The following is a 23,227-nucleotide window of genomic DNA, read 5'->3' on the forward strand; positions in this document are numbered from 1 at the left end:
TTCGATTAACTAACTTCGTGTGACCAACATGAAAATAATATGCCTGGGCAATTCATGCATTATAACAGGAAGGAGATGGTTACAAAGAAAACAAGGTTTATTTAAAACGGTGTTGTCTAAAACATAAATGTAATACAAGTATTGTCTTTTTATTTTATGTATGGTAAAACTATATTTGTAGTAGTAGTAACCGTATCAGTAAGTCTTCGCAGTCAGTTCCGTCTGTCTGTCGGTACACATACAGACGTAGGTCTTTAAGAACCGTAATTAGTCGACATTTTCGCAGGGTGTGTTTTTCAATTGCAACTTATAGGTACAAATAGGTAATAATAGGTGCGGGCTCAATTTCCCAATATTCAACAACAATCATCATCTTCCTCGCGTTATCCCGGCATTTTTGCCACGGCTCATGGGAGCCTGGGGTCCGCCTATTACACTGGCGGTGTTTCCTCTCCCTCTGTAACAACTCTATGACCTCTGTAATGTACCTAGGTTTAAAAACAACAAAACGTTAAAACAAGATTGGTTCTACATGAAACAAACATGGTGGTTATGAATGACCGATGATGAATTGACCGATTGACCATAGACCAATAAAATTAATTACAAGTAGTTTTTAAAACAGGAGTGTACCTACCTATTTTTTTAGTAAAAAAAAACTGTTGGTCACACTGTTCGTGTTTATTACTTTAGAGAAAATACGATTGTACTTGAAATTGTTTTCGTATAATGCTTCGTGATGCAGTTTGGCTTCAACTAAACTATGGACGTTGTTTAGCGTTTGTTAAATAAACGGGTCACGATTTGCCAAGTAATTTCTTTAATCAAAAGTTGATTGTTTAGCTAAGGGGCTGTCCATAAATTACCTCATCTATTTTTGACAAGTTTTGACCCCCTCCCCCAAAAACATCCAAAAAGCATGCTTCGAATGACCCCGTTTCCTCCTACGTCTTGCTACCATCATCCGATGTCCAGACCCCCCCCCCCCCCCAATTTGAAATGACGTAATTTATGAATAGCCCCTAACTAGAAGAAAGGAGTGAATGTTGAATTGAAGTTTCACGTTACGCCGTTGAGCGTTTACAGTTGTCCATAAAGTAACGAGTTTCATGAAAGTTTCGTGTATAGCAATGATAAAACTAATTCAATTACGTAAGTATTTCTTTAACTGCGTTTCAAAAATTCCCATGTTGGGTAATATGTACAATGTTATAAACTTATAACCTCTATGAAATCTATCAACCTACATGTATCTGCGTGATCAAGAAATCTTTTAGCTTATCTGTATATTTTTGATGTTTATTGCAGTATTTATTTATTTTATTCAACATACTATTTGTGCCGGAATAGAAATAAGAATTGAAGCGGATGACGCTATAAAAATTTTGAACACTTTTGTAATGTCTCCTATATTTAAAAGCATTACAAACGACTTCAGAAAGTCTGTTTCTGATTATAATAATCCATATCACCCCGAGGATGACATATTATCTAACAATGGAGTGATGCCTAGTACACACGCACCAACCGAATCGCCAGAAGATGCTAAGCTAGAAACTGATAACAAAAGGTATAGCGGCAAAGTCAGCGAAGATGAGTTGGCTGATACTTTGGACGAGCCCAGTATAAATAATGCTACAATCCCAGATAATGAGTTTCCTCAGAATGACACTAGAATTTTAGAGGTTGTTGATAAGAACAATGCCATACCGAAAATGAATGAAGGGGATATTCAAGATTATCAGCCCTTGAAAAGAAGATATTCAGTTTTAAAAGGTGAATAAAAGTGTCATGTTAAACATTTTTTATTAGACCATATGGCGTTTGTTACAATGTAGTCAATTGCACATAATAGAAACATAGGTAATCGGAAAACTACCTAGGACTTTTTTTTACGTACGTACGTAAATCTAGTTACTCATAGTAGCTAATAACAGATATTCGTATGTCGAATTATCCACCAGTAACTTGCTCTCCTTTACGTACCTTCATACGGTGTAGTGTAGTGGATAAGAACTTAGAAATGTAAATTATACGAAAAATACATATGTTGTTATTAATATATCTGAATAGAATTCAGGAAGTATTCAAAAATAATTGGTAATTTGAATATATGATGTGTTACTCACACGTGTAGAATTTGGATTACCCTGTGACTTCGTTTAGAAAAAGGTACACTACGCTCGGAATAATACATGGAGGCTGTCAATTCAAGACAAGGAGGTCAATTCGAACTTCTCTCATCTCACATCAATAAATGATTTTATTTTGTTACCATCCAGCCAGCCAGCCAACCAGCATTTCGCTCGTACTTTTTCGTACATTTGTAATGGAGCGTGTGAGAAGCACGGACGAATTACAACAAAATGACATCATGTTGACATCGGAAAGTAATTTCGTATTGGCTTCCAGGAGCAGCGTTTTGATGGTTTTGATTAGATTTTTTAAATTTGTTATTGATGTAATATTATTTTCAAAGCATCTCACTCGCGCTTAAGTAGTAATTTTATTATTGATGCCAGCGCGATACGTTGAAAGTATACTAATTTATTTACCTTGTATGATATTAATAAAAAAACTCAATAGTACCTACCTATATCAAAATAACTACTATTTATAATCTGCAATTGTCATAATCTCAAATCTCAACAATTCGAAATAATAGACATTAATAATCACACTGACTCAGGTTCTTTTGATGTTTTAACGATAACTCACGCTAGACCGGGCCGGGGACTGGCCCGAGCTTCCGGCGCTTCGTTTTCTATGGAAAGCACCACGTGATGAGGCTTTGATCTCGGACTGTCTAGAACACAAAATGAATAGTGTAATATTTTGCCTATATCTCTTTTAGTCTACATCGCAAACGGTCTAGAACACAAAATGACCACATATAGTTAGGTAGGTTAGGTTCGTTAGGTATCTTCAAATGGCCGAAGGCCAAACCGCACAGAAATAGGAGCCCGTCGACATCGCTAACGTAAAGATAAACCGACGAAATGTAGGTAAATAAAGGTCTAAATAATTGTAGTCATTTTGTGTTCTAGACCGTTTGCGATGTAGACTAAAAGGGATATAGGCAAAATATTACACTAGTCATTTTGTGCTCTAGACAGTCCGAGACTAACCCGTGATGAGCCGTCATAGAAAATGACATGTCGGACGCCACGGCCTGGGCACGGCCCGGGTAGCGTGATTCATCCTTTAACCGGAGATATAAAAACAAACAAAAACGTTTCTTGTATGTGCGGTCGGGCCCCCTTCATTTTGCGTTTTAAATAGTTTAAATTCTTGCGTTTGTTCTTAAATTCTTGTTTGTTCTCTTTTGTTCTATATAAGCAAAAGTAACACATACTCTGTGTACCTATATTTCAAATGTATAACAAGCACGGGTCATGTGATAGAGCCCCCTGAAAGACAGCTATTGAAAAGCAATAAAAAATCATGTTTTTGTATGCCGCCCCAATCACATTTTTATTACTCGTTGTAATATAGATAAACACACACAGATAGGTAGATACCAACCTACCTAGCTCTTAAATATTGCATTGAGATTATTGGCTAGATTTGCCAATACTTACTTAACAGAAAACAAATTAATACTTATGTACATATCTATAAATCTGGTCGTTTATAAATATTATAATTAAGTTCTTTGACTTGACTTTGACTTAGATTTGTGTTTACATTCAATAGTGTATTTACTTAAATCATCCTCAACAAAACGAATCCATTAACGGCTGTACAAAGTGCTAGAATAAATTTTGCTCTTAAGTTATAACCAACGCACTTTATACGCATAAATACATCATTGGCGTACAATATGATACTCGTATTCAACCCTTGTTTATTTTGTGTGAAGTTTGCTTTCATAACATAACTGCCGCAAACCGCTTAGCGACTATTCAAAGATTAGTTAACGTAAGTACTTATTATGTACTATGTTTGTATATATAATGTAATTTTTAAATATAATACTAACAACCTTCAATCTTAATATGTTCATTAACAACAAATTGAATCGGAGAAGTGGGTAAAGTGATATCAAAAACCTAAATCCGGGAATCGGGCATTTTCTGAATCTACCTAATTGAAAAAACCGTCCGAAAAGTGCGAGTGAGACTCGCGTTTCAAGGGTACACCATTTTTAAAAAAAAAATTGTACCTATCTACTAGAAACGTCTTGAAAACCCCGAATGGGATAAAAAACCAGATATAACGGAAAATGTTATGATGCGGTGGCTTATATCTCTGCAACTTTCTTCAGGTCGTACAGAATTAGCTTGGCCAGGCGCCTAAAGTAAGTACCTACATACGTAACATTTTCCCGTGTGCCAATTTTCGGAATTAGCAAAAAATTAATTAGCACCTTGTTTGCCCGATGATCCATTAATTGTATTAAATGGCACCTAGATCACAATCACTAACGCGCTATTCCCGATGCGTGCCAACTTGCCAAGTGGAATGTCTGCCAGTTTGTGACATTCTTGCACGTCGCCAAGAGAGATTAATGGTAGCATAATAGTCGTTTTGCTCCTCCAACCTTCGGAAAATCTGTTAAGAGCCCTACGCCAAGATAAAAATGAAAAAAAAAAGGATAAACAGTTTGTATATGTAGTATACCTACATTATGTTTACACACAACACACACAAATACTCTTTATAGGCTCAATAAAAGAAAACAATCCAAAAAGAGAAACAGAAACACAAGCAGAGGTAAACAACAGGTACCTAAATACTTATTTGCCGTGCTTTTATGCTATATTATTATTTCCGCAAGGAAATCTACCACTAACAACTGCAAAGACGCACTTTATGATATACATAACATATCGCGGAGGGTTAATCCCATTTTAAAATTATGTTATATAAATATTGATACCGTAAAACGGGGTGAGTAGGTTTCGCGGGGAGAGGTGGGTTATAAATGGGGAGAGAAGGTTTGAGAGGGGGGTGAGAAGGGATTTTAAGGCTACTGCTACAAAAATAATGTATTCCAATTTAAAATGGATATAGTAATACGCATAATAAAAAAAAATCGATCTAACAATCTTCCAAAATCACCTTTGTATGAAAACATTGACAACCCCTCTCACCCCAAATACGTGGCACTACGGGGTGAGGTGGGTTTTCCTCTTTATCGTCAAAGTTATGAAATGGAACTACCCAAAATAAAATAAAAACTAAAATACAAACGTCCGGAACAATTATTATATACACCATTCAGTTTTCATATGTAAAAATAAAATGTTTATCGAGGTTTAAATTTCAGTTTTGACCCTACTCACCCCATTTTACGATATGTTTATTTGTCTTTTACTTTTATGTTTGTTGTCTATAATTAAACAGATGAATAAATCATTGCTAGACTAAACTAAAAATGGCGGTTGTTTAATTTCAATTCTAATATTACAATACTTATGTACCACAATGCTTCACCCCGTCGCGCTTATTTGTGCGTGAGAAATGCGCAGTGCATCTTGGCACGTGTTTGATGCACTGCGGGTTGTGTCAAGGTAATGTCATAACAATAACAAGTTGAGGATTCTGATTATAATAACATGTTAAGAATTTGATTTAAATAAGATCTGTCAGCTGTCAACAGTGATATTTATTCTAGCGGAATAAATAACCGGTTATTTAGGATCAGAATTAGCCTCCTGTTCGGTGTGTCCTAACGCCGACAAGCTTGGGGATCTTGCTGTGTTTTCAATATCTATGTGTCGTAGATACCTGTCGTATGTTATAAGTTTCCTAGAGCCTTTCTTCTGATTATCAATTTTCCGATATTTTTTAAATCTTAAATATTTTGTTTTACATGTAATAAAATGCCTGATACTCGTACAATTATGCTGCTGTCTCATTATTTAGGTACAAGAGAAGAAGGGCGCAATGAATATTTTTATAATAAATCTAATTCAGATTTAGGTAGGTATTACATAGATTTCTTTCAATGTGTTTCCTTATTTTTTCACTGGCTTACCTTTCCGGCCTTTAAAGATGTATTAATTCACTGTCGTTGTTAAATGGGATTACGTAATTAATAATATTTTTATTAATTACATAATCCCATTTAACCCGGGTCCGGGTTCGGTTCCCGAGCCGAGTATAACTTATTTTTTGTATGAATGTGGTTTTCCTTGTTACTAAAATCGATGACATGGTTCTTAAGAACAGATTTTCATATGTATAGTATAGTTTCAGACTTTCCCATACTGACCGATTTAAATGTTACACCCTAGACTTAAAACATCCTACTTTCAGCCTCTTAGTTCCGATAGTTGTTAATTCTATACCCAGTTTGACAACGTATTATCTGTCTTTGTTGTTCGTCGATTTCCATTTAGTATTTCAATCATTTGCAATTCGACATTTACGATTCTGGATTTCAAGATTGAGATAAATTATTCTACTCAGTTTGTAAGTAAGTACCGTAAAGTTTATGGAGAGTCCTTCGAAATGGGCTATGATTAAACAAACTCAAAGATTTATATGAATGGCCAAACTGTTTAACAAAGATTACTAAGGCACCAAAATCTGTTACTCGTTAAACTTTCCTCCACTGGTTAAGACTGGGTTAAACATCAACAATTATCGTTAAGGAACTAAATAGCTTCACGAGAACTATATGAATAATAAAAACCACTACCTAATTGTATTTAGACTGTAACTATTACAGTAAATTCAGTTGTACTCGTAGTTACCAGCTAGTTAATGTGACATAAATTGTAATAGGTACAAAAAAAACTTCAATAAAAGGACTGGAAATGGAACAACAATGTATTATAATAAAATTATTTTAGGTAAACATATATTTAGGAAACTTTTTACTTACTAATTCTTATATGTACCTTCATCAGATCAATTAAAAATATATTATCGGGGAGATTTCTACAAAACCTTTAGTTAGTACATAATACTTAATATTGTCTTTGGGTTTTGAGTGTGAATTTAATTTATTGTAACGGTAAACAGACATTTATTAATTATTTATTTTGAAACGTTTATTTATAAAACTTAATGCTAAGTTATTTAAGAACTACCTATATCTCTACCTACCTACCCTAAATGACTTAAAACATTATTGATCACCGTATTTTACAATATTATTAGGAGGCGTATTCTAATGGTAATAACAGGTTAGGAATATGACCTGTAGTTGCTTTGGATATGATCTGTCATTGTCAAAAGTGACTTTTCTGGTCGAGGAAACGTTATTTTTAACATTGACAGATCGTATCCACAAGAAATGCATTTCAAATTAATAATTTCAAAATAATATTAAATTCAGGTTAAAATTTAATAGGTTTTCTTTGACTTTTAGGGCAACTAAAAAAATACGAGTTTCCACCTTATTAACTCTCATTCCGAGTGAAACCTCAAAGACTGGAACACTGTGTTGAACACTAACAATAGGGTATTTGACTGTATATAAAATAAATTATTTCACACCATGCATGAAATAAAAGCATTAGATAATTACTAGAAAAACATAGATAGCAGTTATTTTTAATTTCTATTTAATAAATCGGATAAAAATATAATAAGTAGGTGAGTTGACCGTGACGTCACGATGTAATGTTTCATATAAATTCCATATTAGCAAATCGTTTTGACAGTTCTAAAAAAGAAGCTGATTTGACTAGTTGGAAAATACCCTATTATCGTAGGGAAAAATAACATCATGAGAACTATATGAATAATAAAAACCACTGTATTCAGACTGTGTGTGTGTGTGTGTGTTATTAGGCTTCCGTAACCAAAACACTTATAGGTAGTTTCGTCATCTATGCCGTCTGTCCGTCTGTTCCTAGTGTTCCTACCATCATTTTCCTCTGAAACTATTTCGTTGATGCTTGAATTGCTCGATGTAGGTAGACATAACGATTGATATTTTGAATCTGCGCATGAGGTGTGTTAAATAATTAATACGATGACTTTTCTAACCAGTATACTATTTGTACTTACCGTTTTGCTTGTTTTACAAGGCCCAAGCATAACAAATAACTCGGTATTAACAGTTTCAAACACATCCACTTTCCTTTCCCATAAAAATTATCTGTTCTTTACGAGTATATTTAACTTTCATAAAAAGAATAATAATTTCACATCATGAAATGAAATATCGTTCTCGGTTCTCGTGTTGCAGGTTTGCTGTTGCTTGAGGTAATTAACTCTGGTTCTAGTTCAAGCAAATATACTCTGTATCACACAAACATGATTGTATTCCAAATAACTCTTGTCTAAATATTTCCTCAGACATAGTGAACTATCCTAGAACTGTGTTGAATGTGTTAATAATACGTAATATGTAGCAGAAGCTTCTCATATACCTATATTAATTACTATACCCTATGTAGACAACTCATCATCTTCCTTGCGTTGTCCCGGCATTTTGCCACGGCTCATGGGAGCCTGGGGTCCGCTTGGCAACTAATCCCAAGAATTGGCGTAGGCACTAGTTTTTACGAAAGCGACTGCCATCTGACCTTCCAACCCATAGAGTAAACTAGGCCTTATTGGGATTAGTCCGGTTTCTTCACGTTGTTTGCTTAAACAACTATTACCTGTATTAATACTTATATACAATATATTCCACCCACATATATAGATGAAAGCTAATTGAAAGTCTTGAATATAACAATATGGGTAGTAGCGTATGTCACACGTCCAAAGCCTCTTGATCCTTATAATTTACCAAGCACAGACTATACCGCTCAGCAAAAGTAAAAATTACAAACTCGATATAATTACGCGTAATGGAGAACGTAGAATCCAGCAGCCTCGATGAACAGCAAGTGTTTATAGGCGGTCGTCACGGACGCTGCCACCGTCGCGGCCGCCGGTTGGGTTCATCCTCACCGCGTTGCCGGTGGTCAGGGTTGCCACTGCCGTTTCTTTTGAGAGCCCTGGCGACGCAAATACGTCTTTAGTTAACGATTGTGTCCGGTGAATAAAAAAGTAACCACGAATGGAATAAATCTTTATTTTATGGCAAATAATGTGGTTTTACAAAAGAGGATGCTGAAGATAGTGCAAAAAATCAGAAAGCTGACTGGGCGACGTAGCGCAGCTTAGGATGCATCCAGCCGGAATAAATACAATATATGCACAATTTCAAATGAGGCTTGTGGAGCGAGACAGACGGACGGCTAGCAATTTTTGCCATTTTGGCTACGGAACTCTAAAATCAGCTTACAAAGTGTAGTTGTAAGTCTAATGTTTTCTGGGTTACAGATAAATTCATACCTGTGCTAACTCGGGGCACGAATACTAAAGTGATGTAGCAAAATATTTTATCGACAAAAAGTTGTATCGATGTTACTGTCAACATTTAGATGTTATTCAACATAAATAAGTAAGTACCTATTATATTTTTTTATGGATTTTAAATAAAAACACTAAACAAATTTATTATTATAATTCTTATTTTTATTTTAAAATTGATTAATCGTTTACATGAATAATCAATCGTTTGAGTTTGAACCCTAAACAAAAGAACCATTGATTATCGATGGTCAATCGATCGATTGATCGACGACGGTTGGCTTATTATAGACCGACTAGAATATAATAATATACGATAAATATGATAATATGATATCGTCGTTTTTAGGGTTCCGTAGCCAAATGGCAAAAACGGAACCCTTATTTTAGGTATCGACTTCGATCAACACGGAAGGGATGCGGCATTCGCACTATTTCCCCTCTGTCTAGGTACAAGATCAACTGATCTAGCACGAGTAATAAAACTAGTTGCGCTCGGATTTTTAACTAGACCGAGTCCAGACGCGCGAGTGAACACAGCAGCAGAAAAAATGCCTAAGGTAAAGGGCCCCAAGTTCGTGTTAGTACGTTATTTCGTTAGTTTTGTTTCTGGCGCAAATAATAAGGAATTCAAGTATTGTTTATTTAAATTATACATATGAAAAAAATCTGTATTATTTAATCTCTTCAATAAAATAATAACCAATGTTGTATGCGTGCACTTTTTTTAGGCGTAAGGTGCGCGCTCTCACTTGTTAAGCTTATAGGAAGGAAAAGCTAAACCCATTCGAATAAAAGTTTTTGGGAGTGTTTCTGTGGGTTCCTTAGTAATTGATTTGATAAGAAAAAATATTGAATATATGCATAGAAATACCTTAAAATTGCAATAAATCGACTCACGAAATAGCGGTCATTTTATTTTTCGTGTGTCTCCTATTTCGTGCCACTAACGAATCAAGGATTTTCTAGATACATTTTGAGTGCTTGTTTTTAAATAGAACAACGAAGATAATTAAAAAAATAAATTAGAAAACAATTAATGTATTTCATGAAGTTTCGTATGAGCGAAATTCGGTATATGTTTTTTTCACTAGAATTCTCATAAAACGAGTTTGAATGTGACCCGAGTTTAAATTTTTAAGGTATATTCCACGTATATTCTCATATTAACTACTAGCACAATTTTATTTATAATTCAATTTATTTGATTTATTTTTGTGTAAGTTTATATAGCTGGTCAACCAAATCTTGTCAGTAAAAAAAAAGGCGCGAAATTCAAATTTTCTATGGGACGATATCCCTTCGCGCCTACATTTTTCAAATTTGCCGCCTTTTTCTACTGTCAAGATCTGGTTGACCAAGTATATTTAACGTATAAGATAGTAAATTTTTTTTCTATATATTTTTTTTAATTTTTGAATTTTTTTTTATTTATATAGTTCGGCTTTTAGTCAAGTAATAAAGTACCCATATGGTTTACCCAGGTGGTTACTACGAGTACAAAAATTTTAAGCTTGCTCTCAATATTTAACATTTTTTTTAAATATTATTATTAATTTGACCTTACAATTACTCGTAAGTAGGTAAGACCGTTAAATAATTTAAATGATTATCAGCAAATTATCACCAATTACTCTAAGAAAACTTTATTCCGAAACAGGGGACACGAATTCACGAACTTAGGAGCTGAGCTAAATTTGTATCACGAAATGGGAGCCAAGAGGTTCACGAAAAAATTCATATAAAAAAAAGTTTCAACTAAAACCCTATAGTTTATACATTAAATTATTAACAAAGAACTAATATAACTTACTCAAAAGCTTTCAAGGTATTGATATGCTTAGTAATATTTAAAAAAAATGCTTAGTAATATACAAACTCTCAAGAGCCTTAACCTGCCGAAACAGGGGCCCTTTACCTTAATTGCTCGGTTTTTTGTTGTAAAAAGAGGTCGGGGACATCAAATTTACAAAAAGAAGGTGTTACATTTCACATGTCATATTTTTTTTACATGTCATACGTTTAATTACATTTAAACACAATTATTATATTTTAGTCTCATGTAATTGCTGGATTTATCGATTTTGCTCGCCCAGTACAAATTGCGGATCGGTCGAGCGACAAATCCGACTTCTCATCTCTCAGAAAACAATAAAATTCTTTGACGAAAATGTGTTAGTGTGCGTGTTGTGACACTTGTGATTCGTCCGTACACAAAAACAGATCGAAGTGTGCAAGATTTGTCTGTGTAGGGTGTCATTTTCTATGTATTTGTGTCGTCATAACAGATTGGATTTTGTATGTAAGTGTGTGAGAAGTGCGACTGTGTGCACGTTCCCCCCCGCGAAAAATGGCAGAATGATTTGAATGTCAAGATATCGCTTGGGCCTATCCCTTCCGACGTGTCGGAAGCCCGTGTTGATCGAAGGGTATCGACATAGTGGGATCCTAGACTCTAAACTGTAAAGGCTCTTTTTACACCCTTTTAAGGTGCATAAATGAAGCGTTGCAATATGTCACAGATTCTTAAGTGTATGTCGTATCAGTTTATGTAAAACAAAGATTTTCGGTAAGTTTTTCCAGTTTTAACGAAACTGCCCATAACTCAAAACTAGAATCGACAAAGTGGGGTCTTTTAGTAAACTCTGTTGTAAATATCGACTTCAAAAGTTCAAATGTAAGACGACTGGGTGGCATTCATATGAGCTGCTCGGTTTTTAAATTACAAGATTTTATATAATACAGATAGATAGAGAAAAATGAAAGTAGGTAGGTATACAAAAGCGTGGGAAAAGAATCTCCGACAATGGTTTTCAAATATTTTATGCAAACATTTTAAACAATGGCTTTCATCCAAGTAAACGGGCAACTTAAGTAACTTAGGTAACTATTACGAACAACCCGTCACATGAAATGTATGCGACTAAATGTGATATGAAAGCCAAGAAAATGGTGTTGGAAGGTGTGTAACTTTATCAAAAATAATGCTTAGTTAATTTTATAGATAACTGAATTATCCGCACTTATCCCAGATCCGTCCTTATCCAACACCTTAGAGCAAAATTACGAGTAAAATCTCGTTTTATATACTTTTAAAAACTAGGTAAAGAAGAAATAATTCATTACTTAACTACTACTTAACTTACTAAATGGAGTTAAAATTTTCAAGCCCCATTTTAACTTTTAGCAGGTTTCTCCGGTCTGAACTACTTTGTCTTAAGAATACATGCGCAACGACATAACGACAACCTGCCGTATTCGAACTTCAAGATATTCACAAGAGACGACACGTACTAGATCCATTCTAGATACGTTAAAGTTTAGATTTCTACTAGTTCTCTTTTGCAGCTCAATTCGGACAACCAATGTCACTTTTACGTTAGATAGTGTTAGATATCTATTAGATGTGATTTGGATCTCTAAGTCATATCTTGTGGAAATCGTTCAAGAGTATCTCCAGAATCGCAGAAATGTCAAAATTCGTTTCAGCAGCGCAGTATTCAAGTTTAGGCTGGTACGTATAGATAATTGTGTGGGTACAGATCTTGAAAGCAATATTAAAACAACTTCCTGATGTTCGATTTGACCTCAATTTTGTATATTGATTAAAAAACAGGTGACATTACAATTAGGTATTTAGATGTCTAGCTGATCTGAAGATGAAGGTGGCCACCTAATGAGTTAGGTTTGTTAAAATCGTCTAGATTTAGGAGATGAGATGACTGTCGAACGAAAACAGTTAACAATAAAAGCCTGAATCGAAATTCATTCTTTTTTTGATGAAAAAAAACGTATTAAACAGCCGCTTCAACTTTTGCCTTGTCTCAGAAGTCCTTGGTCGCGTAATTTGAGTCTGTACCTATGTAATGTTCTTAACTCTTGAATTTTTGACTGACCATAAACTAATGCACTTTGCACCCTAATTTGTATTTTTGAAAAACAAATCTCAGATATGTACTTGTTAAATAATGAAACCATGAAGGTTCTACAAAAGCCACTAAAAAGCAAAAAAATGACATACGTACCGTGTGGAGTAACCGACCGAGACAGGTTGCTCCGTCGGGGCGAGTGTCATACGCGGCTGAAGAATGAGGCGTCACGATAGTGCCTCTGGCTGACTGTAACAAAGCTTACATATACGATCCTACGGGAAAATCACATACAAGAAATACGATACCTTGATTACTTAGAGGTAATTTTTTTTTATGTTGACATGATTTTTTTTTCTTTTTTTTTCATCAAATTTTATTTGGCGTAAATATTAATTAAGTAATGTCCGATAAATACTAACGTCTACCTATTTTATTAAATCCCCATTTGAGTTCGTAGTAACTAGTAACGTTGTGTTGTTGTTATTACTCTAGATTCAGGGCTTGTTAAATAAAATAAAATAAAACATTCGCAAATTTTAGGGTAGAAAAAAGTAGGTACTTAAGTACAAAAGAGAAAAAAAATATATAAACTGCACATGGAACACAAAATGACAACACGAGACTTTCATCGAGGAAATATTCTCGAAACGTAATTTATTTACTCGACCATAAAAAAAAAATCAACGAAAATTATTCACTGCCAAGCTCGTTACGAACCGGTGCTTTATCTACCTACGAAAAAAATGACAGATTGTGTTTTGGGCGCGGCGCTAACAATAGGTACATTAAATTATAAAGTTCTATATTTACGCCAAAATGTTCTTTATTTACGCTAAAATAATAAGTCCCATGAAATCTGTATACTAAAACAAAGAACCTAATTACATAATAACTTTTGTAGGCGCCTTTATTTAAACGTGTTAGTGGAGTGTGTTGAATAATAATCAATCAAATCATTTCATACAGACTTTGGTCGACGCGTCGGCAAGATTTATTACTAACATCATTTGATGGGCGTATGAACATGAAACAATATCTACGCAAGAATATTATATTGTTGAAAAGTCTGGAAAGTTCTCTATAGCTGGACGAATTAGTTTAGTTGAGTGAGAGCCGACCCGCCAGGCCCTCGAAGATGCGCTCGCCATTTTTACGCTTACTTACCCACATAAAACTTTTAACGACTACTACGAGAAATGAATTATCCGTACAATTTTAATTTTAATAGTTTAACATTAAATATTTTTATATACCTGCCTTCAACAGTAACGACCAACTTTACACTAAAAGCCACCATTAGATTCCAAAAAATCTACCAAAGATGGCGAATATCACAGTGACACATGTCATTGTCATTATGACGTTCCAGATGTAACCAACCTTTACAAAGCAATAAAAAATATTATTTTGCTATTACGTACTTAAATTTGATAAAAATCATCCTAGGTTTTAGATGTTTTTTAATGCATTTATCGCCTATCACGTCTTGAACTGGTTACTCCAAGAACTATTGTATTAGTGAATACATTTTTCACCTTACGTCCATGTGACAGTAGCGAAACGGCCAAGCCACATATATGTTGACTAAGGTGTAGAGTTTGTGAAGTTAGGGCTTGTAGAGTTAGAAGCTTGGCCCTACAAGACATCTGATAACTTTTTGTCAGTGCGAACCTTATGGTTTCGTCTTGGCACCATTTTACATGAAAATGTTTTTGGTGGGATAATTATTATTTATAATGAAGGATGTAACCATAAGCGGGTTTGAAACATATTTGATTTTAATGTTCTTATTTTAAAGGATCAAAAGGGTCAGCTAACAGAAAATACGTCATGACGGGGCCAGATTGCTGTGTTTAATTGAGTATCGACATCGACCCATCAGCGAGTTGAAAAAGAGTGCAGCGTTTCAAAACATCATTGAGGTGTGTAGATCTATTCAACGGCTACATTTCTGAGCAGTGGCGTGAAAAATAATGAGATAAAAACCCATCAGGCCGCGTAGCCAATTTGTCAGCTTGGCTAGGCCGGCTGGTCACAGTTCGCGCAGTATTACAGTAGTACGCGCTTATCACTTAGCCTATTCCATGAATGTTACAGAGAGGCAAAGCCAAAATTAAAAATATGTATCTGATTTATGAACGTAACTCCTACGCTGAACGGTTCCCGCGCTGTCAGCTGTCAATGTCATTTAGTTTAGAGTAACAAGCCAAGACATAACACTTTCACTGTCAGTAGCCCGCTAGGGTTCTCTATTCTTAGGTACTTATCGCTACAAAGCGGAAAAAACATATGGTATCCGCTATGCTTGTAGCTCACGCTGGCAGTGAATATGCCATTAGATGGAACAACTTGGCCCCCAATTCAGCAAAGCCAATATTACCATAACTTTGACAGGGATTATAGGTACACGAATCCCTGGTTGTCTCAGGACAACGTGGGTACTGGGTGGGATGGGTTATCATTTCGAAGTTTGTGCAGCTAATATAATTGAAATGAACTTCACTTACAGGTAAGTTCGTTTAATTTCCAATTATTATTACGCTGCACAAACTTCTTCAATGATATATAACTATGTAGATGTTTAGAGATAAGTATTCAAAGTTCACAGGTCGCAGATGCCGAACGAAATAAACCTTAAAAAATGTAGGCAATAAAAGTAAAAACCCTACTTATAGGCTTTTATATGGTATTTGCGTATGTTAAGAATATCGATTCTGTTTTATGCAATCTTGGAAGAGTGTTTTTGTAACTTAAGTATTTCGTTGGTAAACATATCGATACGAAATCAAATTAGGCTGTGTTATGCAAGCTAACTAAAGGATGTACGATAAGATGGAAAGAGATCATAAAAAAATTGTAAAAAAAACCTTGGCTAAGTAGTACTAGTTCGAGATGCTGTTATAAAAAAAGACTAGAGAAAAGCTTTAAAACATGTTTTAAAACAACATAAAAGTTTATTAAATACTTAACATCCCATTTGTTATTATTGGTAGCAGCTAGTCTTATTTTAAGAAAGTCCTAGAAATCTAAAATCTAAATGAATCTGTTCACATATCGATATAATAAAACCTCAACCCTCCTGTTATATCTTTCATCTTTTAACAGTTTATACTTGTACTGAGACAAAAAATTTGAAAAATTAGCAAGGTATATTGAAATTTTTGTTTTAACTTAGACTAACAAGATTCTTTTTTTTAGTTTAAGAATAGTTTAGTTAAGGACCTTTCGATTCGATGAGTTAAAGCAAAACTTTAAAAAAACATTTTTATCAACTTTTTACTTTATTTAGCATTGAACACGGGAATCCGCTCAGCGGGCCCTCTGTTCGTAATCGCTTTCCTCTACAAAGCGGGAAAACGCTAGAATCGGCTTCGCATGTAGCGCTACGAAAACGTTGGCAGTGAATGCGTTAAAATACTGCTGGTGGTAATCTACTGGGATTACTTTTTCCTCAGTTTTCCTAATAGTAAGTTTCAATTAATTTCATTCCCAGCGGTTACAATGGCAACTTGGTGGTGGTAACAGCTGAAAATAAATAAATAGCCGAAACACTTAGGCAGTGCTTTTAAATGATCCTTTAGAATTTAGAATAAACTGTATGATAGGCATTTATGCCAATCAGAATTAACTTTACACCAATATTTATTATATATTTATTACACGCGATATAATTATTAAACCTAATATTACACGCGAATATCGGATTAACCATTACAGAAATTTCGCGGTTGTACGATTTCGTTAATACATTTATTTGTGCCTAACATACTCGTACACTCTCAAACATAGCCGAGTTAGCTGTAGGTACAAGCCGAGTTAAGTAGGTACTTTCTGAATGAGAACAAAGACGTGAATTTCACGTTGGACATTCTGAACCAGTATTGTTATATGATGCGGCGTAAACACATATTGCAAGCAAATAGGAAAAAAAAGGAGCAAACATGCAAAGCCTTTAATAGTAAGCTGGGCAATTTAGAGTGTTTGACAAATATGTAGGTATATTAAAGTTAGAAACACGTTAGGTAACTAAAGGTAACCGGGCGATGTACAGTCAGCAATACTATACGCTTAGTACCTTTGCATACAAACTTCTATACAGGGGGGGCACCTTTTCCTGCAACTGACTGTACCTACACAGTGTTTTTTGAATTTGTTTTTAAGGGTACGTTCTGGAGCGTAAATAAAGTTAATTTCTCGAAAACATCATGTCGTTATCAAATGAGAGCGTCATCATCTTCCTCGCGTTGTCCCGGCATTTTGCCACGGCTCATGGGAGCCTGGGGTCCGCTTGGCAACTAATCCCAGTAATTGGCGTGGGCACTAGTTTTTACGAAAACGACTACCATCTGACCTTCCAACCCAGAGGGTAAACTAGTAGGGTAAATTAGTCCGGTTTCCTCACGATGTTTTCCTTCACCGAAAAGCGACTGGTAAATATCAAATGATATTACGTACATAAGTTCCGAAAAACTAATTGGTACGAGCCGGGGTTCGAACCCGCGACCTCCGAATTGCAAGTAGCACGCTCTTATCGCTAGGCCACCAGCGCTTCTATCAAATGAGAGCGTAACTTCGTTTAAATGCCAGATTTATTCTTTAACTCCTGTCAGTTTCCTCCGTCTAATTGTGGATACCGTAAATTAAACCAGAATCTATTACAAATAGCATTAGCCACCGACTCTGACTGTTTAGCATACGATCAACCATGCAAACAACCTCTATACACCGTGTTTTTCTTTGATTTCCGTTAATTTCAAGGGTGCATTCCTGAGCTTAAATCAAGTAACTTTCTCAAAGACACCGATATTCTAATTAACTCCATTTCGGAGATAATCAATAATTTATTTTTTTCCTATAAGGCCTCTACAAGCTAACATTGAAACAGTCGTTTATAAACACTATGTCGCAAGAAAGTGTATGATATCGAGCATGGAGATGCTTAAAACCCTCCCGCGTCCACCTAGTTGGCAATCATTTGTTTATTTGTTTATTTGTTTATTTTATTTACAATTAGTACTAACAGTTAAACCTTACGTACTAATCGGTGTTGAGTTACTTAAGTCTAACATGCAGACAGGTACTCAATTAAGATGGATTAAATTACAATATATTACATGGGGGATAAAACTAATTACAATTGCAATAAAAATTAATTACCATAAATTACTATAAATTAAATAAAAAACAGGTCCAGGAGCAAAATGTCAGAAATTAATGTTAATTCTATTAGACTATGGAGCTTTTCGCCACTATTGACTCAAGGTAGCGGTTGGATACTGTCAGAAATTGGTTTTCAGAGGTGTAAAATATGTCAAGTTGGCTATCGCTGTTCAAGATGCAATTTAATTGCGTCATCGCTTGATGTAGTGGGGAGAAAGAGAGAGCACGCGTCCTGGCCGGCGGGACGGCAAAGAAGCCGCGGCTGCGAGCGCGTAATAGCTTGGTGGAGGCCTGAGGCACCCTAATTGCTACCAGGGAGAGTAGGGCAGGATTAGTTAGTGTTCCCCGTATAAGCCGAAGGAAATATTTAATTAGGTAGATATTCCTCCGAGCCTCCAGCGATGTGTAGTCCACCATTCCAAGTATAAAAAGAGTTGGATATAAGTATGGGTAGTAACCATATAGCTTTTTGTATAGGAAACGTGCATATTGTTTTTGTATCCGTTCAAGAAGAAGAATATACTGCTGCTCATGGGGATTCCAGATTAAAGCGTTAGTTTCCAGCTTACTACGCACGAACGCGTTGTACAAAATACTGATAGCGTGCCTGTTTGTAAACATTTTTGCCTGCCGTATAACGAATCCCAGACATCTCCTAGCATCATTACAGACCTTTACAATATGTTGGTTAAAAGTGAGCTGAGGATCAAACCATGTCCCTAGATCTCTTATTTCACTGACTTGTTTAAGTGGTTTACCCTCCATTTTATATATGCAGTGTATAGGTTGGCGCGCTCGCGTATAACACATCACAGAGCATTTGTCCTCATTGAGGCCGAGGCTGTTCTTTTGTGCCCAGGTGTGAACGGCGTCTATATCTGACTGTAGCATTCTGTTATCGTTACCAGTTTCGATGGGTAGAGCTAATTTTAAATCGTCTGCAAATAGCAAGCACGTTGAGAATTTAATTGCTGCCGGAAGGTCATTAACAAGTATGAGAAATAAGAGAGGCCCGAGATTACTTCCCTGTCCAATGCCCGAAGTAACCAAAAAAGGAGTGGACCTAGAACCCTCGTAGCAAACATATTGTTGTCTGTTTGAGAGGTAATTCGACAAAAACTGGAGCAAATCGGTTGAAAACCCGCTCATACAGAGCTTCCTCAGTAGGACATCGCCGTCAACTCGGTCGAATGCCTTACGGAAATCAAAATAAGCTACATCTACTTGTCCCCTCTGATCCAGATTACTCGCTAACAAAGATACAATGTTAAGTAGGTTAGATGTAGTTGAGCGCTTTGGTAGAAACCCATGTTGTTCGTCGCAGAACCAACCGTTTAGCTGTTTGAATATTTTTGCGTAAATAATTGATTCAAAAACCTTGCCGAAGATGCAGAGTACAGCAATTGGTCTGTAGTTATGGACCTCCGATTTCGATCCTGATTTATGAATTGGCAATACTTTGGTCGTCTTCCAGGCTGTTGGGTAGGTTCTGTTTTTTAAAGCCAAGTTAAATATACACTTGAGGGGTTGCACAAATGCTTCACAGCAGTCTCTAACGACATACTGAGGGATCCCATCTGGTCCCTGTGTTTGTTTGGGCCGTAAGAGATTAATTGCTTTGCGAATATCATTGTCACTTATGTCATCAAGGGTTATATGCCGGTCACTGCAGTTGGGTAGTTCAGCTCTGGCATCCATACATGCTGTGGTCACGTCGAGAGTGGGGGAATTTTTTAAAAAGACTTCTTTAAAAAAAGTTGCAAATGAGTCGGCCACATCTTGCGATGACATATTGCCAAAAGTTGCAGGTTGCTTCGAACCACGATTTCGTTTTATATATTTCCAGAAGGTGGAAGGGTCACGAATGATATTGCTTTGTAGGTTTTCTACGTACGTTCGTTCAGCAGCTTCGGTCTGAATGTTTACCATCCTCCGATAGTAGGTGAAAAACGCATAATTGAGTTGATCGCTTGTTTGTTTGAATAACTTGTGATAGTGATTTTTTAATTTGTTTAAATCAATGAGATCCGCTGAAAACCATTCCGGATACTGGTGCTTAGGTTTATTCTTGTGGGGTTTTCTTAACGGTACACACTCTGTGAGGATTTCATCTAAAATGGCATAAAAATGGTTAGTGCAATCATTTGTCTCGCTAGTATTAAGGAGAGGGGACCAGTCCGTGGTAGCTAATTTTTGATACAGAAGATGAAAGTCAGCCTTACGGTAATTTCTTATAGGTATACTGTCATGGTTGTTAGGAGGTGGGCTATTCGTGTTATTAGGACAATTTTTAGTGAATAGAGATGGGCATGACATCACTATGTTAAGTGGGGGGTGATGTTTTTCTACTGTTACAAGTCCAGCGACAGCTTCCTCGACTACTATTTGAGAGGTCACGTTGTCTGACAGCACCAGGTCCAGTATCCGATTGAGATCATTTAATATTTTATTATGTTGGACCATGTTACAATAATGCATAAAATTTTCAAATGACTTACGGACGTTGCTTGTGGCCGAGTATAAGTTAAAATCACCTACTATTACAATTGGGTATGACTGAGAGCTTACAATTTTCTCTATACATCGGAATGCAGAATGGTAACGAACGTCGGGTATTCTAGGGGCCAAATATACGACACACAGAATCAATTTCAAACGTCCCTTGGTAAGAAGTGCACAGATAATTTCATCCTGTGGATGCGCGTCACAATCTAGCTCCCGCAAACAATAGGGTGCGCGCGCCGCGAGCAGCACTCCGCCTCCGCCGCGGCCGGGGCGGTCACAGCGCAGCACGTTGAAGTCGGCAGGGAAAAGCTCGGAATCGTGCACCGAGGCGTCGAGGCGGGTTTCAGTTAGGGCCAATACATCTGTCTCAAATGTCACTAGCATATTCTTTGTTACGGATAGCTTACCCTTTAGCCCCCTAACATTCTGGTAAAAAATATGTGTTTTCTGGGATTTGGGAACGAAAAAACTTATTCAGAGACTTGTTCGCTACATCGAAATGATGATTGTTTATATTTAAAGGAATACCATGACTATTCGAGTCTAACGTAAAGTATGTCAAAAGCGTCATTAGATCATTATAGATCGCAACAAAACCCCGCTTATTGACGTTACCAAATCCAGAGAACATACTATTATCGTAAAGTAAATTCTTATTAGTGTCTAATGTAAAGCAATATTCACTTTGTACATTGTCTGTATATAGCAGCCTATTGAAGGTAGAAACACGGTTATTAAAGAGGATGGAGTACTTGTTACGTTTAAATGTAGGCATACATATGATTATATTAGTATGCTGGACCGCATTTACCTGTTCTCTTATAAATGTAATAAGTTCTTTAAAGTTTACATTTTTCTTAAAATCACTGTCACCTATGTAAATAACACAAAAGTCGTTAAAATTATAACCTCGAAGCTTTTCAGGGAGGTCGCGAAACAGCTCTCTAGTGCCTGCCCCTGGTTTCAAGTAAATACACGGGTTTTCATGGGACCGTGACTGTTTGATTAATTCTATCAGATGATTGGAGTAGTTGCTTATCAGACACATTTTGGAATAAGGTAGTGACGACCGATTTTGCCGAACTTTTTTGGAAATGGGGATTCTTGGCGTTGCGGTCCCTTTGGTTTTCATACGGTCGGGAATGGTATTCGGAATAGGTACACCTTTCAGTTCAGCGAGTTGTTCTTTGTGAGTCTCCACATCAATTTCTAATGAAGCTATGAGCTTTTTCAGGCGCTGCAATTGTACCTCACAGTCAATATTTAGGCACGTCATAGCTCCGCCGGGAGATTGAGGCATGACGTTTTGAATGGAGTTTCGCTTATTTATGCTAGACGGTGAGGGAGAGGCAAGGTTAGAAGAGTGACAGAGCTTTTTCAGTGTGCCAACTTCTCTCTGCAAGTTATCAATAGTTCTTTTCAGTCCATTGTTTTCTATTATTACCTCTTCAAGTTGGTTTTCTGTAGACGCGAGTTCAGTGCCGAGTCGGACTATTTCTTCCTTCATTTCCAGGACCGTCAATACGTCATTCACCGAGTAATCCAGACTCTTTGAGAGCTTTTCCTGAACGAGTGCAGCTTTTATGGAGGTATCAGATTCCACTTGGGCATCTGAGATATGCGATGTTAACGGAGATTCACATTCAAATGGGGGGGATGACGAATTTGTTACATTCATCCCGTCGCTTATTATGGGAGAATTGGGAATCAATCGGAGAAAATCTTGAGATTTTTCTTGGTCTGTGGATAGGTTTTCTTTCTCGTCCGTTTGTAGCGTAAGCGAAGTAGCGGATAAACTTAAATAAACCTGATCCGGTGGTGCTTCTTGGTTCGAGCCTAGATTTTCTGATGGGTCCGTTTTTGGTTTATGTGAGAAGGCTGTTGAGTTTGATTGGGACCTGTCTGGAGATTCTGAAGGTTTGTCTTGGTCCGGGGTTAAGTTTTCTGACACGTCCGTGTTTAGAGCATGATGAGGTAAGGGGGAGCTTAATTGGGAACAACTCGGAGCTTTTTCATGGTCAATGTTACAGTCAACAGTTACTATGGCGTCCGTTCGTGGCGTACTATGGGACAGAACAGGTAAACTTAGCTGGGGACAATCGAGAGCTTTATCTATGTCCATGGGTAAGTCATCCTTAACCGTTATTGGTGTGGAGTGTACATGAGTTTGTGTTGGCTTCTGAGCTTTGTCTTTATTTGCGCTCTTCGCTGAGTTCGTTCGTGACGGCAAGGGTCGCAGAGCCAGTTTGTTTGCCATCATGGGGGACTGCTTTTTATTAGTACATGTTTTGCACTTCAATTGTTCTCTTTTTGTTGGTTCCCACAATCATGCTCCGTGAACATAAAAGGCGCCTTTCTCGCAGCATGCCGTAAGTGCCGACCAGATTTTCGATTCACAATGAAACTTAGGTGTGCGTACAATG

The 23,227-nt window shown here is 36.4% G+C and overlaps 1 protein-coding gene and 1 long non-coding RNA gene across 2 annotated transcripts in view; one reads left to right on the plus strand and one right to left on the minus strand.

The window, feature by feature from the left end:
- The first annotated feature begins 1,069 nt into the window (after nucleotides 1-1,069).
- On the plus strand, nucleotides 1,070-1,786 carry LOC134662127 (uncharacterized). The gene is made up of 2 exons (XR_010098022.1): nucleotides 1,070-1,152; nucleotides 1,309-1,786. It is a non-coding gene; the product is annotated as an uncharacterized LOC134662127 (long non-coding RNA).
- A 6,929-nt stretch (nucleotides 1,787-8,715) lies between these two features.
- LOC134658386 (tachykinin-like peptides receptor 86C) overlaps nucleotides 8,716-23,227 on the minus strand; it is a 49,455-nt gene continuing 34,943 nt past the window's right edge. The window contains exons 9-10 of the mRNA XM_063514072.1: nucleotides 13,293-13,385; nucleotides 8,716-8,909 (exon numbers count right to left, since the gene is read on the minus strand). Coding sequence (XP_063370142.1) covers nucleotides 13,339-13,385 — 47 coding nt within the window. The 3' untranslated portion in view covers nucleotides 8,716-8,909; nucleotides 13,293-13,338. The remainder of the gene's footprint in view (nucleotides 8,910-13,292; nucleotides 13,386-23,227) is intronic.

Source organism: Cydia amplana, chromosome 2 (assembly GCF_948474715.1).
Source record: "Cydia amplana chromosome 2, ilCydAmpl1.1, whole genome shotgun sequence".
NCBI classification, from domain to species: Eukaryota; Metazoa; Arthropoda; class Insecta; order Lepidoptera; family Tortricidae; genus Cydia; species Cydia amplana.